Source organism: Accipiter gentilis, chromosome 2 (genome assembly GCF_929443795.1).
Source record: "Accipiter gentilis chromosome 2, bAccGen1.1, whole genome shotgun sequence".
Taxonomy (NCBI): Eukaryota; Metazoa; Chordata; class Aves; order Accipitriformes; family Accipitridae; genus Astur; species Astur gentilis.
The window spans coordinates 53,852,508-53,870,912 of NC_064881.1; the positions used below are offsets into that span (position 1 = coordinate 53,852,508).

Here is an 18,405-nt window from a genome sequence, read left to right on the forward strand (position 1 = left end):
TAGCCAATATTTATACCCCGCTGCCGTGGTCTGGTGTCCACCGCCCCATCCCAGCTCTGCTCCCAGCCCCGATGTCCCTAGGGTGGGTGATGTCCCTAGGGTGGTGGCTCGGTGGTCCCGGATCTGGTGTGTCACTCTTGTCCCTGTGACGTGTCCCGGCAGTGGTGGGGACACTCGGGCAGTGCGTGGGTCTGTGCTGCGGTGGGCAGGGCCACCTGGAGAGGGGACGAGGGACAAGGGGACATGGGACGCAGGACATGGGACACAGGGCACAGGGCATGGGGGACACAGGGTACAGAGGTGCGGTGACACAGGGACGATGGATACAGTCGTGGGGACGCAGGACACAGGGTCATGGGGACACAGGGCTCAGGGGGGACACAGCTATGGGGACACAGGGACTATGGGGGGAGACAGCTATGGGGACACAGGGACTATGGGGACATGGGACACTGGGCCATGGGGACACAGAGCTATGGGGATGCAGGGACTATGGGGACACAGGGCTCTGGGGCCATGGGGACACACAGCTATGGGGACACAGGGACATGGGGCCATGGGGACACAGCACTATGGAGATGCAGGGACTACGGAGACATGGGACACTGGGCCATGGGGACACAGAGCTATGGGGACACAGGGCCTATGGGGATATGGAGACACAGAGCCATGGGGACACACAGCTATGGGGACACAGGGCCATGGGGACATGGGACACAGGGCCATGGGGACACACAGCTATGGGGACAGAGGGACTATGGGGACATGGGACGCTGAGACATTGGGACACAGAGCTATGGGGACACAGAGCTATGGAGATGCAGGGACTATGGGGACATGGGATACAGGGCTCTGGGGACACAGAGCTATGGGGACACAGGGACTATGGGGATATGGGGACACAGAGCCATGGGGACACAGAGCTATGGGGACACAGGTCTATGGGGACAGAGGGACTATTGGGACATAGGACACTGGGCCATGGGGACACAGGGACTATAGGGACATGAGACACAGGGCTCTGGGGACACACAGCTGTGGGGACAGAGGGACTATGGGGACATGGGATACAGGGCTCTGGGGACACAGAGCTATGGGGACACAGAGCCATGGGGACACAGAGCTATGGGGACACAGGTCTATGGGGACACAGGAACTATAGGGACATGAGATACAGGGCTCTGGGGACACACAGCTATGGGGACACAGGGACTACAGGGACATGGGACACTGGGCCATGGGGACATGGGACACGGGGCCATGGGGACACACAGCTATGGGGACGCAGGGACTATGGGGACATGGGACACAGGGCCATGGGGGCACACGGGTATGGGGACACGGGGACACAGGGCTCTGGAGACTCACAGCTACGGGGACATGGAGCTCTGGGGACAAGGGACACAGGGACTATGGGGACACGGGAACCGTCCTCAGGACCCGCCTGAGGTCCCGCAGAGGGCGGGGCGGGGCAGCCGCGAGACCCGCCCCCCGGCAGCCCTGCCACCGCCCCCCTCTCCTTCATTGGCTACCTGCCCTATCCCTCCTCCCCACCTCCCCTCCCCACGCCGCTTCCCATTGGCTAGCAAACCGGCGGCACAGGGGCGGGCCGGAAGTCTGCGCTCCCCGCGGCTCTGTGGTAACGTCCCCTGAGGCGGAAGAGCCGGGCTGTGGCGGCGGCGGCGGGAGACGGTGAGAGCCGGGGGGATCGGGGCGGGGGGGGGCTCCCCTCCTCGGCATCGTCCCACAGCGGGGTCTTCCCCCGCTGACCCCCGGCCATGGAGCCCCCCCGGTCCCCTGTGGGCCCCTCTCAGCTCCCCCTCCCCCAGGTACCTCAGGGTCAGGTCCCTGGAGAGCCTTCCTCCAGCCCAGCCTCGCTTTACTGCTTTAATTTGGCTTTATTTTTAATTATCCAGCGCTCCCCAGGTTCCCCTCAGCGCAATCCGTCAGGTTTCAGCGTCGTTTGAAACACCACAAGCCCAAAGATCGCACACCGGTCTGGATGTGCTTTTATTTCTGTTAACCTGGGAGGGAATTGTGCATATTCGGTTGTTGAAGAGGTGGTTTATTCTTGGGTTTTGGTGAGGGAAACGGTTTATTCTTGGGTTTTGGTGAGGGAAACGGTTTATTCTGGTTTTTCTCTTTTTGGCAGCATTTAAAGCACGCTGGGGTTTATTGTATTCCTTATGGAGAGAGAACTTTTTTTAAAAAAAAATAAAATAAAACCAAAGTCCTGAAAATGGAAGATCGAATATGGGGGAGGGGGAGTTGGGACACAGCATCTTATTCTTTAATTCTTTCCTTTAAAAAAGTCACAGAATTTCAAGCCTTTCCTCTGCCGGTAGAGTGATAAAATGTCAGCAGAATGTTGCGTGGATGGGAAATAAGGGAACTGCTGCACACCACGGGATTTCTTCCACTTCCACCGCCTGCTGTCACCTCCCAACTCAGTTATTGCAAAGGAGGGGGTCTTGCCCTGGCATGGTTGTGTACCTCCATAGTGCCCCATTACTTCAAGGTGGTCATCCCGGAGTGAATCCTGCTGGGTTCCCTCGGCAGAAAGAGGGAAGAACACGAGTGTGGTTTGTACCGCCGTGGCAGGGCAGGTTCAGCTGTCGAATCTCTGGCTACGTGGATGACGTGTATCTGCTATACACGTGAAATTAGCTCCACTGGCAGACCCAAGCAGATGCTACTTTAGGAGACCCATGGTTTTCTGGGGGGGGTTATTCCGTTTTGAGACCAGATCTTCAGCCGCGGCAAATGAGCGTTGCCCAAATGCAGTACAGCAGCATTTGGATCAGGTCTCTGAGCCATCCTTCCGCCCACAAAGGTTTAAAAAAATAAGCGTGAAAGGGAGACAGCTCCTGTAGGAAGCTGCCATGATGAGTTCAAACACAAGGAAAGCTCCAGGATCTGATCAGGCATTGGTTGACCTTTTTTTTTTTTTTTTTCAACACAAGCAGTGATTTATCTTTTACTAATACTTTAAAAAATGAGCTCTCTCGCTATTAGTCTCCCGTGAAGTCCCCAGTAACGCTGCCTTCCTCCTTGCTGAGCTCTGTGCAGCTTTTCTGTTCAAGCTCTGCCTACGTTTTCCTCCCAACCCACCCATTTATTGTTCTTGCGAGCAGCTGCATTTGTGCTTCCTGCCGCAATGCCCTGAGTGAGTTTCTACTTCCCTTAATTGCATCTGCTCAATTCCTCCTCTCTCCACTTTGAACTTTTAAGAAACTTCTACCAGGTAGCCTGTCGTGGAGACATCTTTTTTTCTTCCTTAATTTCCTCCATGGCCTAGAAACGGGCACGTCTCTTATTTTCTCTATATCGGCCAAGTTGGGCCAACCAGTTCTATCCACCTGCAGGAAGAAGTTTCTATATTCATCCCTTTTTTATGTTGTAACAAAAAGTCTGGGTCCTGGCTGTGTGTGGTATCATCAGAAGTGAGATGTGGAGGGGTAAACTGCATAAGTATTTAACTAGAATTTAATTAAAATTTAAGCGCAGAAATTTACTTCTGATTGCAGATATTTGAATTTCTTTTAATATATTTGTTTTGAAAGATGGTGATCTTTAGTGCCTCAGCATAGTAATGCAGTAGGTGCTGTGCTTTGCGTATGTTTTGAATATTAACATGCTTTAACACAACATCGAAGAGCTGTAGTCACGGACTAGAACTCCCTTTTTAGAGGATTTTTAAAAGGCAGAATTTAGCCTTTGCTCTGCTCCTGCAATTAAGTATGAAAAGAAAGCAGGAGGTGGAATTTAATGAGGCTGTTCTGGCAGTGCAGCATTGTAGAGAACAGGACAGACGAGGAGATGCTGCTCTGTGCGACTTCTTATTGGGAGGCTTTAGTAGAGAAGACGGAGCCAGACTCGTCCCATGGATGCATGGTGGGGGGACAAGAAGCAACGGGGACAAGCAGGAATGTGGGAAACCGTGGTTAGATGGAATTTGCTCTTTTTCACCATGACGGTGATCAAACACTGGAACAAGGGACCAGGGAGGCTGTGGGATCATTCTCGTTGGGGATGCTCAAAACTCAGCTGGGTGAGGTTTTAAACAACCTGCTTTGAGCATGGGGTTGGGCTCAAGACCTCTTCCAACCTGAATTCTTCTGAGATCTTCTGCAAGAACATGCATGTATCTTCACTGGCGTGGCTCTCTCGTTTCTCACAACCCAGGGGAATGACGATGACCAGCCTTCTGCCTTCAGCAGGGGACGGAAACTGCTATTACATCCTGACAGAAGACTGTGCCTATGGCAGCAAGTACTTCCAAGCTGGGAACATGTGCTTCTGCAGCGAGAGAAGTTACCTGCGCAACTTCTCCGATGACAGGCCCCCGGCTTGCTTCTTGAAAGTCATCATGCTGGATGACAGCTCCACTGTCACAATAAATGTAGAAATCCTCCAGCCTGTGCGTGAGGAGGCGGCTGTCTTCCTCCTGGCCATCAGCAGTCACAACGAACGCTTGAACTACTTCTTGGAGAGGTTGAGCCTTGAAGCAGCTCTGCGGGCCGTGCCAGGCCAAAAAGTGATGGTGGAGGTTGACCGGCAACATCTCCCTGGTATCATCCGCTACATTGGAAGCATTTACAAAAACACTTCAGCTGCGCTGTCTCCGTTCTTCTTTGGGGTGGAGTTACAGGTAAAGTGGCCAAGAAGGTAAGTTGCTTATTCTCCCTTTGTGTTTGTGTATGTAACGTGCCTTTCTGGTGTGTTTTCAGGGTGAGGGAGAAAACAGAGGGCGCAGCGATGGATCTTATCACGGCACCGAGTATTTTAAGTGTAAGCGGAACTGCGGGATCTTCCTCCCATTTAGCAGAGTCCAGTTTACTTCCATGCCAGACGAGGACTACATGAAACAGAAGCCAAAACCGGACATGGAGGAGGAGGTTCCTGTGAAAGTGGGAGATGCTGTTAGCTTCTATGTGGATGAGGTCCTCACAAAAGGAATAGCGATGGCAGTTTACAGGGAAGGAACCCAATGGTTCGTTAAAGTTTGTCCGGTAAGAGCAGCCTTTCCGCCTTTTCTTGGTTTTGGGGGATTTTTTAAAAACTATGTTATGGTGAGACATTAAAGAGAAGTGGAAGGAATGTCCAAAAGGGACATAAGGTTACATGCAAACTTTCCAGGCCTCTTTGAAAAACTGGTTCATATTCCAGGAATGCTTTATGTCTGATAAAGCATTTAGCTGATAGATTTTTTTGCTCCTTTCAGGAAGAAGAAGGAACAACTGACATTTTCAGAGAAATCCCTATGGACTCTGTTGTGAAGGAAAGCTTGCAAAGTAGGTTATCATCAGATGTGTCTGCCCTGTGTACGTTCCTAGGGATTTAGCATTTATTTCTTCTCTGCAAGGCTACCGATGAGCTGAAAGTCGAACAATAGCTTCAGCTAGTCCCAACTTAGTTGATCAGGAGGCAGAGAAGGTCCATGGAAAAGTCTCAAGTTCTGGACAAAATTCTTTGCATTAGGCAACTAAAGCTGAGTCTTCCTATTTGTCAGGAAGAAGAGAGAGTGTGATTGCAGTGCAGAAGTAATTTCTAGGGGAATTACTGGTTAAAGAGTCTTTAATTTAGCTGTAGAAGATGGAGCAGGAGCCTCATCCTGATGCCAGACAAACTCAGAGATGCACAGGTGCCAGCAGTGATGGTGTACCTCATTGGACAAGACAAGAAATTAGTGGGATCTCTCTGTTGCCATCAAAAGACACTGTGCAGCTGTCACGGCTGGCCCTAGGGGAGCCATCATTAGACTTTTCACCGAATTGATTCATCTCACTAAAGGCGGAAAAATAATTTGGAAGTAACCCCCCTGCTGCTGTTTCAGTAGTCCAAAATGGCTCTGTGAAGGGCTGCATTAGCTCCGGGGCCAGCGAGAGGCTGGAGCGTGCAGCCTTGAGCGGGAAAAACAAGGAGCAGGATCATCCCCTCTCAGCCTGTTAGACCAGCTTGGCCGTATCACTGGGAATTACACCTTGTGTCTTTGTTGCTCAGCTTCATGCTTGGGTGTGTGGTCTGTAATTTCAAAATACACCTGGTATTAGATGAGACCCAGAGGTGTCTGTCATTAGGTGTTGACTTCCTACCTCACCTGACATTTTGTATTGCCCACTAGGTTTATTTTCACCGTTTGAGTCCGACATGGGCTTGGGACACCCAAACCAAATGAAACGAGAGATAAGCGAGAGTGGTGAGGAGTGCGAAAGTGGGAATTCATCCTTGGAGGTGAACTCCATGGTCCAGATCACCTTGGACAAGGGAAACCAGGTTTCGGGAATCATCCGCTGGTTGGGCTACCTGCCCCAAATTAAGCACAAAATGGCAGGAGTTGAACTGGTAAGGAGCAAAAGATTTCCTGCTGTGAGATTGTATATCAGAACAGGCAGGTCTTGGTTGCTCTTCTCTTTTAAGTCCTTCAGCTTGTGGCTGTGTATATCACAGCCTGACCTGGGCCTCTGTCATGGTTTAACCCCAGCCAGCCCCTCACCCAGTGGGGTGGGGGAGAGAATTGGGGAACCCCCCCCCCAAAAAACTCGTGGGTTGAGATAAGAACAGTTTAATAGAACAGAAAAGAAGAAACTAATAATGATAATAATAACAATAGTAAAATGACAATAATAATAATAAAAGGATTGGAATATACAAGTGATGCACAATGCAATTGCTTGCCACCCACTGACTGATGCCCAGTTAGTCCCTGAGCTGCGATCCCCCCAACCCCACTCGCCCCAGTTTATATACTGGGCATGGTGTTGCATGGTATAGAATACCTCTTTGGCCAGTTTGGGTCAGCTGCCCTGGCTGTGTTCCCCCCCAACTTCTTGTGTCCCTCCAGCCTTCTTGCTGGCTGGGCATGAGAAGCTGAAAAATCCTTGACTTAGTATAAACACTATGTAGCAACAACTGAAAACATCAGTGTGTTATCAACATTCTTCTCATACTGAACCCAAAACATAGCACTATACCAGCTACTAGAGAGAAAATTAACTATCCCAGCTGAAACCAGGACAACCTCTGATGTATCAGAGTGTGAAGTGTGAGGGCAATGACACAATTTTGCCCTTCCTTAGGCTGGGGAGGAGAGCTAGTGGCATGATTATGAGGGTTGGTTTGCTCTCTTCAAGAGCAGTTGTTACTGGTATGTGGGATGGAATAATCATGAAACCTACAAGCAGCATCAATAGGTTCAAAACATAACGAGAATAAATGAAAATAGTCAACGAAACGGGACCAAACGTGTATACAGCTCTTAAGATAGTAAATGGCCATATGGGGGATCATGGAAATTTTCACGGAAAGCCTGCTCTCATGCTATTCCTCAATGCTTTTTTCCCAGGATGAAGATAAGGGGGTCACTGATGGCGAATGGCTGGGCAAACACTACTTCCACTGCACTCCAAAGCGTGGCCTCTTTGTGAGGCTGCAGTCTTGCCAGCCCGACGTTCGATTCCAGTGTTCGCACAACAGTGAGCTGAGCCTCATGGATTTTACTAAGTTCTCTGGGGAGAGGGGAGACGGGGCTGTGCTGGGACAAGGCATGCTACGGAGAAGCTTCATGCACAGTATCTTAATCAGCAGTTTAATATTCTTCGCTTTCTTTGAGCGTTCCAAAAGATGTCAGTTTTAAGGGTGCTGAAGCTGCCATGATGGTATTTATAGGAAATGCCCCACAAGTGAGAGAGATGGTAAGCAATTTATTACAGGGATAACATAGACTAGGACATTGAATATAGGGCAACGTATTGTGAGTGGCTCTAAAAATGAGGCCTCAGTGGCACAGATGTGTTGGAGAAGGGGAAGCTGGCAGGAAGTGTTGGGGGGTAACAAGAGGATAGAAGACCAGAGCAACAGTCTTTGCAAGGCATCACGAATGCTGCAAGCAAGATAGGGCTCTTCTGCCTGTGGTTTTCAGGGCAGAAGAAAAGGTCTTGTGTAACTGAGACTGGAATATGGACAAGTGTTTTAGCTATAGGGTCTGGCATAGCTACTGTATGTTAAATGTAGACTGCACATGTGGCTCTGGAGAATTGGAGTGGGTAGCTCAGGCCCAGGGCCAAGACATCAGGTGATAACGGTGTTGCACCTGGGGACTGAGAAATGAGTGAGCTTGGAAAGGGAGAGAGGTTGAAATAAATTTTAATGTAGAGCTCAATGTGATGATAAGACATTCACAAGAAGATGCAGGGAAGAACAGGCCAGTATTTTCATTTGAACAGGAAGAAATTCCTGCAGCGCAGAGAACACAGTGTGAACTAGCCTTTTAGAAACTGTAAATGAGAAGACAGGATTCCTGTAGGGACTGTCCAAAAACTGGGAGAAGGGACAAGACAGAATGTCTTAAGGACATGCTGAAGAGAGGGGATTGAATTACAAGTGGAGAATGCTGAAGAAACCAGGAAGGACCAGATTGAGAAAGCCACCTTTGATGCCTAAGGAGATGACAGGCCAGTGGGATGAGGCTATCAAAGCACAGTTGCCTGTTTGTCCCCTTGCTACTGGGGTCACATGTCTCTCAACGGAGAGATCCCAAGCTTGCATATAACACAACACCAGCTTGTTTGTAGCTCTTTTGGTCTTCATTATATGTGGCATAATGATGGCAGAGGCGGTATGGATTGCTAGGGCAGGTCTGGGCTGACGAAGAGATGGTTTGGTTTTTGTCTTCATTTCCAGTAGATGAATTGCTGGAGACAAACCTTCATCTCAGTGTGGTTGAGTCCCAGCAGGAGTGCAGAAGAGTGTGGTGCTGACTTCTGAGCAGAGCAGACCTCTGGGGCATCAAGGGAAAGGCAGAGCTGACTCAAATGAGGTGGGAAGCTAAAGAGAGTTGCTTCTGTTGCTTCTCTTGCAGGAGGGCAAGAAGTTCTTCCACAGACTCCAGACAGTTTTCCTCCCCTCAGGAATGAGGCAGCAGTGCGTGTCCTGCGAGGGCGGATGAAGGGGATCCAAGGCCATTGTAATTCCTGCTATATGGACGCAGCTCTCTTCAGGTAAGGACCTGGTTGAGTGGTGCCATTCTATTAAATGAGTGCTTTTTCAGTTGGGCAAAGCCCTAAACCACAGCATTTCCCTGGATTTCTGAGGTGGCTGGAAATTAACCCAGTATAGAGCAGAATGTGTGGAGACGCAGCCTCGATGCTTGCTGCTTTTTGATCTCCTTCCTAATCTGGTAGGTTCTCAGGCCCTGAAATACCTCTCAGGAGTACCTGAGGTACCCGTGTGTCTGTCATGCAGGGCGGTGAGAGATTGTTTCTCTCTGGACTTGGACCATGCTGACTGTTACTGGAGGTAATGGCTGGAAGTATTTCAAAGAAACCGCCCAGGAGATCCCAGCTTCACTGTGCAGCACTGTTTGGAGAGGAAAAGACTTGGTGGTGTCTCCCCATGAGCAGTTTTGGCTGCAAAGTATGAGATTTCATTCTCTCTGACCTGCTTCCTTGCTTACTACCAGTGTTCATTAAATAAGATGTGGTTTATCTCACTCTGGAAACTCACCGTCACTCACCTTTCTGTAATTGCATGCACGGACTGTTGAAAGCAAAAGCCACTGACTGTCACCAGGCACAATGGTTTGGTTCTAATGCTGCAAACCCATCAGACTTACACCCATCACGCTCTTTTCACAGCCTCTTCTCCTGTACGTCTGTGCTGGACTCCATGCTCTTCAAGCCCTTCCCGCTGTGTGACAGGAACGTCCAGAGCATTCTGCGGGATGAGATTGTAAATCCCCTCCGAAAGTGAGTATGCTGTGTGGGAATCCTGGAAGTGGTCCATCTGCCTTCATACCTTCTCTGCTGCCCTACCAGATGGTACTTATCACTGAGGGAAAGGGTTACCTGGAGGGTTTCTCCTGCCAGCCACATCCAAAGGTCTTCATACTGGGTTCCTCTTCCATTTGTTCCTTTCCCTGGGTTGTAAGGCTGTCACAACTCCTACTGCATGTGCATGAGTATATCCTGCTCAGAAGGAAGCCTTGTGAGCTGACTTCTCAGTGAAAGGAAGAAAGGGGGATTCCTGGGGTTCAGACCACCTCTTGGGAGAACCCTGGTGTTGATAAAACAGTGGCATTGCCTTCATCAGCAGTTAGTCCCAAAGGCCGGATGCAATGCCAGGCTGGATGAAGGTAGACTGTGGCATGAGAGCTAAATTCTCTGGAATTTATATCAAAGAGACCAGGTTTTTTCCTCATCCTCCCTAGAGGGGTGTAGAGGAGAGGCATGGAGAGCTGATTGAACATAGGATATTAGCATCTTCATTGAGGACCAGTGTCCTGGCACTGGCTGCAGAAATACAACCCTGGGGCATTCTGTGATGCTGAGATTTGATTGAGAGCAGCCCTGCAGGGAAGGACTTGGGGATGAAAAGTTGGACATGAGTCAGCAGTGTGCGCTTGCAGCCCAGAAAACCAACCGTATCCTGGGCTGCATCCAGAGCAGCGTGGCCAGCAGGTCCAGGGACGGGATTCTCCCCCTCTGCTCTGCTCTGGTGACACCCTCCCCCTGGAGCACTGTGACCAGCTCTGGGGTCCCCAGTACAAGACAGACACGGACCTGTTGGAGCGGGTCCAGAGGAGGGACACGGAAATGGTTTGATGGATGGAACTCCTCTGCTATGGAGAAAGGCTGAGAGAGTTGGGGTTGTTCAGCCTGGAGAAGAGGAGGCTCTGGGCAGACCTTCTTGCTGCCTTTCAATATGGAAAGGGGGCTTCTAAGAAAGACAGAGAATTTTTACCAAGGCCTGTAGTGACCGGATAAGGGGTAATGGTTTTAAACTGAAAGGTTAGATTTAGATCGGCTGTAGAAATTTGTTAAGATGAGGGCGGTGAGGCACTGGACCAGGTTGCCCAGAGAAGTTGTGGCTGCCCCATCCCTGGAAGTGTTCAAGGCCAGGTTGGATGGGGCTTTGAGCAACCTGGTCTAGTGAAAGATGTCCTTGCCCATGGCAGAGGGGTTGGACTAGATGATCTTTAAAAGTCCCTTCCAACCCAAACCAATCAATGATTCTATGATTTAAATACACTGGAGAGTTCATCTGTGGCTGCTGTTTGTTTCTAGGACTGGCTTCGTCAGGGCTAGGAGTGTGATGCACCTTAGGGAGCAGCTAACTGAAAAGGGCCAGTGTTCAAGTTTTACCAACGCTGAGAAAGGTAACGTGCTCTCTGGGGCCTTCCCCGGGCTGCTTTGCTGTGCGCTGCCTCATCCAGGCAGCAGGCTGACAACTTAATTGTGTGCTTCTTCCAGGCACGTACATTAATATGCCTGCTGTGCTGTTCATTGATGTAAAAATGCAAACGTAAAATACTTTCAGCTTTTAAAACTCTACAGGCTTTTCAACTGAAATTTGTCCTGAAGTCTGATGGAAGGATGGGAATTGCTGGGTCTCTATCTGATGGCAGCTGTTGCCAGGAGGGGAGAAGAAGATCTGTGTGAACAGAATTTAAACGAGGGAAATTTCCTTGACCTTTATACTTTGAGTTATACCCTGATAAGTCCATCCCTGATGTCCTTGCTAGAATCCAGCTTGATTTGTCATTTTGCCAAGATCAACATGTCTTTGAGTTCTAGCAAGTTATCTGAGGTTCTTTGAAGACTGTAGTCTGATTAAAATAAGACAGAAAACACCTACAGCTGAAACCCACCAATCTCTGGTTGCAATCACCACGTTCCCATCCATGCACAGCAAGGCCCCATGTAGTTTACGACAAGGAAACGGATTACACCAATGCCAAACATCACTGCAACAACCTCTAAGTACCTGGATACTAAACAAGTGGCATTGATTCTTCCAGAAACAGCAGGTATCTTGTCAGTGAACAGCACTTGTGTTTTGTACTGTTGTATATTTATTTTAGCCAGGGATAGTTCAGCTGTTCACTTTCTTGAATTTCCACAGCTGTCCCTGATTTTACTTTGAGTTTATACTTTTGGTGTTAGCAGTAACTGTCATTTAAGGTCTCTGAGATAATGTTGCTGTGATGGCCTGGCTTGTAAGAGTGTAGTGTCTGAAGGCTGGTTTGCGTTTTTCATGCCCACCTTAGGATTTGTGCATTAACCAAGTGCTCTCAGCTTTTAGCCCAACTGTCCCCTTACCTAGAGTAAAAGAGGAGATTCTGAATTCACAAAATTGCTGGCTCATGTTTATCTGGCAGCTTTTGCCGTCCGGATGCAGTGGGGCAAGGCAGCGTTCCTGGTGTGTTGTGACCCATGCTTTTCTCTCACCTTCCAGATCCTGAGGAATTCCTCAATCTCATAATGCATCAGATACTGGGAATAGAGCCACTCTTGAAACTGCAGTAAGTTTCCATATCTAAGCAATACAATTTACCCAGGCCAGGCTCGTTAGTTATCCACCTCACTGTCACCGGGTGTTACTTGCACCTTTTCATCGAGGGTTTGGAGGCACAGCTCAGTGAGTTGTGTGCAGCTCCTCTCTGCTGTCCATGTGATCTTATTTGTTGTGATCTTGTCCCAGGTGATGCATCCAGGAAAAAACACTTCTAAACTCTCCCTGGAGGTGCTGCCTTCAGAAAATGATAAAAACCTTGTCTCATCCTTAGGGAGAGCTAGCAGTGGTTTGAGAAGTGTAGTGTCCAACTTCAGTGCAGAGCCAGCACTATCTGACAGCCTTTGGATGCATTTGGGATGTGTCCAGACTGTCAGGCTGGCTCTGGTCCTGCAGCCTCTCAAACAGGGAGTCCATGGATGCAGTCCCAGTTTTTCAGGACTCTACAAAGAGGATGAGAGGCTGAAGGAAGCCAAAAATAACTGTGCTGTTCAGGAGCATAGAAGGGGATTGTTCAGTTTCTGTGCTCCTTTGTTGAGATGTCAGTCAAACCATAGATTGTGGAGTAGTCGGAAAGGCTGAGCACAAAGACGACTCTGTACTGCAGCTCCCCTGCAGAGGGTCATCTGAAGGAAATCCTTTCTCTGCTGGCTCAGGGATGTAGGGGTTGTGGGAGATCTTCTGCACACAACTCACCTTTTGAATGCAGCAAGTTTTGCTCTGTGGCTTTTGTATATGCAGTTATAAATAGATCTTTCATCCGAGAAGGGAGTTTGCCAATTGTGCCATGGTGCAGTTGATTTAAAAAATATTGAAGTCTTTGTGCCATGGTGCAGTTGATTTAAAAAATATTGAAGTCTCTTAATATTTACATCAACAAGGGGAAATTGAGTTTTGCTTATAGGAGCAGGATGTGATGCTGTGGAGGCATAATGAGACTGAACATGGTACTTGTATCCTCTTCTCATGGCAGGTATTTAGCATTTCTGGGTGGAAAAACTGCTTCATGTCAGTGTTGCACCAAGCAGCCCTTGGTGCCTTGGGCCCAGAACTCTTGTGGGACAAAACCAGTATGTCCTTTGGGAGCTCAGATGTTTGTGGCACCATGTAAACAAGCCCCGTGACCACTCCTTGCAGGTCAGGAGGCCAGAAGGAGCAGGACTGTTACTGTTACCAGATATTTATGGACAAACAGGAGGATCTGGTGGTTCCTGACGTGCAGCAGTTAGTGGAACACTCCTTCCTGTCCTCTGATCTGAAGCTAGTGGAGGTGAGCCCAGCTACCTTCCGCCTACGCTGCTATCTGCTGCCTCTTTCTTGCTTCCTCCAATGTACCTGTGCCTGCCAGTGAGTGTGCAGTGGGTCTAGTATGTCCTATATCCAACAATGCAAAGAAGCAGGATACAGCCACAAGAGAGACATCTTGGAGAATCTCAGCATGACCTGGGAAGAGGGCTATGCTTTCCCTGTTGCCATTTTGTCTTGTGAATAACTGGAGCAGAAAGCCTTTACTCCCAGCAGCAATATGGAGAGAAGAGTCTTTGGGGCTTGTCTCTTCTGGAAGGGTGACTCCTTTGCCTTTCTTTTCCCAGATCCCATCTTGCTTCATTATCCAAATGCCACGGTTTGGGAAGGAATATAAAATGTTCAGCAAAATCATTCCTTCGTTGGAGCTGGATATAACAGATCTGCTGCTTGACAGTAAGTTGTTGGGAAGCGGTAAAGCTGCCAGCTGGGACCGTGAGCAACCAAGTGACAGGTCTCACCTCCTTAGGTTGTGAGCAGATTTATGGTGGGATCATGGTGTGATTCTTCTTTTCTGAACACCAGTTTTAGCGGGACAAGTTAGATTTCAGGTGAGGTCAGGAGAAGACACATCCTCTCACCCCTCTTGCCCCTGCAGGTCCCAGAGAGTGCTGCATGTGTGGCGACGTTGCCACCGTGGAGTGTTCGGATTGTTTCAAGGACAAGGTATTTGCAGCTACGGGCTTGAAGCAGTTCTGCAGTTCCTGCTCCAGACAGGTATTCAGTTTCTTTGGCTGCTCACAAAATCTGCCTTGGTGGCTGACAGCAGATCAAACCCCCCAAAATACCTGTGTTTCCCCTGCAGCCGTTCAGGTTGGGCACAGACGGTCCCCTTCCTGAGCATCAGTCCCACTGCCCACATCAGCTGCATGAGCGGGGTTAGGTGCTGCACATTATTGAGCCCTCTGCTTACATAGAGCCTAAATAAGGACTGATCCTGCACAGACGGAGTGCTGGGCCCTCCACACTGTCTGGCCTTTCTTGGAGGGTGACAGACTCCCGTCTCAGCTTCTTGCTGCCAGGCTGTTGACACAGTGCCATTCCCTGGCATGCAGAGACCACGGGGGTCAGATCAGTGGGGAACAAACTGGGGGTCTGACCCTTGCACGCTCCTCTTTCTGGCAGGCCAAGTTCAGTTCTGCCTGCTCATCAGTGCCACCCCATCATCTCTCCTCAGGTTCACTCCCACTACCGACGCAAAACGCACAAGCCAACTAGGCTGCACATCCCAGAAGAGTTTCACAGCCGGAGCCCCCGGGGCAGCCAGCAGGTCCCTCGTGAGAAGATGGAGCTCTTTGCAGTGCTCTGCATTGAGACCAGTCATTACGTCTCCTTTGTGAAATACGGCCCCGAGAACGAACACTGGATGTTCTTCGACAGCATGGCTGACAGGCATGGTGAGGACATGGTGGTGGGCTCGGAGCTTTGATCGCAGCTGGGCACTGCATGGTGGGCAGCTGTGAGGGTCTGCAACGCACGTTGCGTAGATGCTGGTCAGTCCATCTTTTCCTCTGAAGCCCCCTACACGATTTAGGCTCTCTCTAGACCCTGTTTCCAACAGTGACCATTTAAGTAGACCCCAGAGAAGAGTATGGCCAGGCCAAGCACGTGTGATTCCTCCTAGTGCTTTCATCCTCTGGCTGTGTTCAGACAAGGGACTTGTCGAGCCAGCTGGAACTGGCTGCCATGTGGGCGAGGACCATTCTCCTGTCCTTCCCCACTTTGTTGTTGGCCTCCAGATCTCTCAGCTGAGGCACTATATTGCTGTTGAGCATGATGGTATCTGCTTGAGCTGTAGGTACTCATGCCTTGGGACCTGGTTTGGACTTTTCTCCTTCTTTCTGGGGTAGGTGATGAAAACGGCTTCAACATTCCCACGGTAACACTGTGCCCTGAAGTTGCCAAATACCTGGACTTGCCACTGGCTGTACTGGCCCTGGAGCAACCTCGGGACATGGATGGAGTGGCCAAGCGGCTCTTCTGTGATGCCTACATGTACATGTACCAGAGCAAGAAGATGGCACTTTACAAATGACAATGCCTTGGGCTGGTGCCGCAGAGCAGCGAGGCATTGGAAATGTGAGCTTGGATCAACTCTGCAGCTCGTAATCGGTGAAAGCCGAGTCTGGGCGCACCGAGCTTGCGCTTCTGCCTCTTACCTCTTCCAGTGTCTGGTATCAAGCTGTCCACGTCAGCCTGTCTGGGTTTGTTAAATCCTGTACCTGGCCTTATGGAGCGATAGTTTGTACTTCCACCAGACCTGGACTCTGAATTATTTACACTCAAATTCATTCTCATTTCCTACCTTCCCTTTCCACCCTCCTTCCTCCCCAGGCACTCCGCAGCTGTGCCCTACCTCAGAGTCCTCCCCAACATCTTTTTCTCCCTTCCAGCCCTTCCCTCTGAGGCTGAGGACCAGCATCTAATCCAAACATGACCAGTTATCCTCAGGTTTGCAAAGAGCACAAGAAAACCACAGCCTCGCCCTCTGTAAGACATCTTCACGTGGACTTGCGGAGTGAGAAAACCAGGAGGTGTGAGCTGCATCATTGTGGTTAAGAGAGGGGTCAGGATGAGGGTTTTTCTTGAGGTCTGGGATGTGACCCCACACCTAAAGCTGGGTCCCTGAATTGTCTGCACTTCCCTTATCCAGCGCTAATACTCTGGTACTTTCACCCACTATCCCTTATTTTCAACCGTGAGATTAACTGGGTGTCTTGAGCTGCAAATATGCTTTAAAAATATGTATTTTTGTAAGAACAAAACTGGAAGAAAGATGGAGCAGAGGAACAGCATGTGAGCTCATTATGCTCCCTCTTTTTTGCAAAGTCTGCACTATTGCTACATGGTTGGGTGGTTTAACCTCACTTTTAGCACTTTCTGTCTCATCTTTGCATCCACTTCTGAGATCTGTGCCAAAGCCCAGTAACAATTCCAAGGGCAAAAATGGAAAAAAAATGAGCACTCTTGGATTTTCTGCTGTGACTGCAGTAAGGTTTAGGGTCTCGGGGTGGAAACTGGTATTCCTTAAATTAAATAACTTAAATTTGCAAAGTGGGAGTTCTCTGCCATTAAACACATGCTGTTGTGGGAGCAGGAAGCTGTTACAGGAGTCAGTGCTATGAACTGGGTTGCCCACATTCCGGATTGCACTATCGGGACACCAAAACCTTGAGGAATGCATCCAGGAGCCCCAGATGTGCAGCTATAACCTTCCTCCTCCTCTTTTTTCCTCTTTAATGCAGGATGCAGTAAGTAATATGTAGCCTGTAGCTTTATATCAGTCCTGTCAGCTTGGGCCACACGCTACATGTGGTTTAGGATCTTTTTTTTGCTGACAGCAGGGTTGTAATGCTAATGGGGACCTCAACAGCTTGATGGCTGTATTTGGCTTTCTGGTGTGTCCCTTATTTCTCTATGTGGTGGCTACAAAGGATGGCTGGTTTGTAATGACCCCAGATTGTTAACACAGTTAATGTTTTGAGAGCATTGCTCTCCAATTCAGCTTCCAAATGTCCTTGCTGAGCATTTGGGGCTCAACACCAAGTTGACCACAAGGCAGCAATGTGTCTTCATGGTAGAGAAGGCGAACAATGGTTCTGGGCTGCACTCAAAGTGTTGCCAGTAGGTCAAAGGAGGGGATCCTTCCCATCTGCCTGGAGTACTGGATCCAGATTGAGCTCCCCAGTACAAGAGAGATGAAGACAGTCCAATGAAGGGCCACAAAGATGATGAAGGGATTGGAGTATCTCTCCCGTGAGAAATGCTGAGAGAGCCACAACTGTTCAGCCTGGAGAAGAGAAGGCTTGGGGGAACCTTAGCAATGTCTATAAACACCTGAAGGGAAGGTGCAAAGAGGACGGTGCCAGGATCTCTCCATGGTGCCCACTGACAGGACAAGAGGCCCTGGGCACAAACTGAAACACGGGAGGTTCCCCTGAACATCAGGAATCACTTCTTCACCTTGAGAGTGATGAGCACTAGCACAGGTTGCCCAGAGAGGTTGTGGAGTCGCCATCCATGGAGATAGTCAAAACGGTCCCGGGCAAAGCCAAAGCACCGGCGGTTGAAGAGTCTGTCTAGGGGCAGGAGAGGTGGTGGCAGATCTAGCAATGGATCATCCTGAGGATGGGTTTACCCTGCTCCCGCTCGTGAGCTGACTTAGTGATCTCTGGCTGATCCTCTGTGGCCGTGGAGAGGGCTGAGGGGCTGGAGGGTGCTGCTGTCTTGCTGTCTGTCTACTTAAAGTTGTTCTTCATTCCTTCTCTCCTAAGAACTCAGGACAAGTTCTACTCAGGTATGCTGGGGGTTGGGGTCTTGTATCTCTGGTACTTCTGCTCTAAAAAAATGTAAGTTTTAATAGCAAACTGCTCTTGTTTTTTCCTGGAGTTTTTTCCTCTGTTAAAATGGTGAGTGTGATACGGTGCCTACAGCTGGAGCATTGCAACAGGGACCTCCAGCCTCTTGGGTTTTTTTAGAAACAAAAGGCCATCAGGCCATGCTTTGTTAAGCTCTTTTCATTTTTTTTCCCCATCAATATGTGTTGCAAAGATCTAAACGAGCTAAACCACTGCTGTCCCTGGGAGGCTGTGCAACGGAGCTGCGAGGTTGGTGCCTGGGGATGTGCAGGTGCATCTCACCTGGGATTTCCCTCTTCCCCTCCCTCACCACACCTTTCTGATAGGTGGTTCAATTCCAGGTCTGTGCATTCTACAAGCTCAGGGGAAAATGATTTACTATCTCCCTGTTACAGATTTGGGCAGGATTAAGAGAAAATACACCTGTCTCGGAGAAGATTCAGTCTGTGCA

At 49.4% G+C, this 18,405-nt stretch overlaps 1 protein-coding gene across 2 annotated transcripts; it reads left to right on the top strand.

Annotated features, from left to right (window-relative positions):
• Window positions 1–1,609: 1,609 nt before the first annotated feature.
• On the top strand, window positions 1,610–18,322 carry LOC126049530 (ubiquitin carboxyl-terminal hydrolase CYLD-like). 2 transcript variants are annotated; one of them, XM_049826046.1, is made up of 15 exons: window positions 1,610–1,692; window positions 4,186–4,651; window positions 4,731–5,012; window positions 5,225–5,294; window positions 6,125–6,345; window positions 7,346–7,475; window positions 8,861–8,999; window positions 9,636–9,746; window positions 11,064–11,155; window positions 12,235–12,301; window positions 13,429–13,561; window positions 13,884–13,992; window positions 14,195–14,313; window positions 14,774–14,993; window positions 15,447–18,322. In XM_049826046.1, exons 2-15 carry the CDS (start codon window positions 4,190–4,192, stop codon window positions 15,629–15,631), a joined length of 2,340 nt encoding a protein of 779 aa, XP_049682003.1. In that variant the 5' UTR covers window positions 1,610–1,692; window positions 4,186–4,189; the 3' UTR covers window positions 15,632–18,322. The 2 variants fall into 2 exon arrangements, with proteins under 2 accessions (XP_049682003.1, XP_049681996.1); XM_049826039.1 differs by lacking the exon at window positions 1,610–1,692 and having other exon boundaries at window positions 3,766–4,651.
• Window positions 18,323–18,405: the final 83 nt, after the last annotated feature.

What these genes read in the sequence shown, in the direction of transcription:
- LOC126049530 (XM_049826039.1), top strand. Translation starts at nt 4,139, where the DNA reads ATGCATGTATCTTCACTGGCGTGGCTCTCTCGTTTCTCACAACCCAGG. An exon ending in TTTTACCAACGCTGAGAAAG is followed by an intron (nt 11,156 to 12,234) that starts GTAACGTGCTCT and finishes CTCACCTTCCAG; the next exon opens with ATCCTGAGGAATTCCTCAAT. An exon ending in AACAGATCTGCTGCTTGACA is followed by an intron (nt 13,993 to 14,194) that starts GTAAGTTGTTGG and finishes TTGCCCCTGCAG; the next exon opens with GTCCCAGAGAGTGCTGCATG.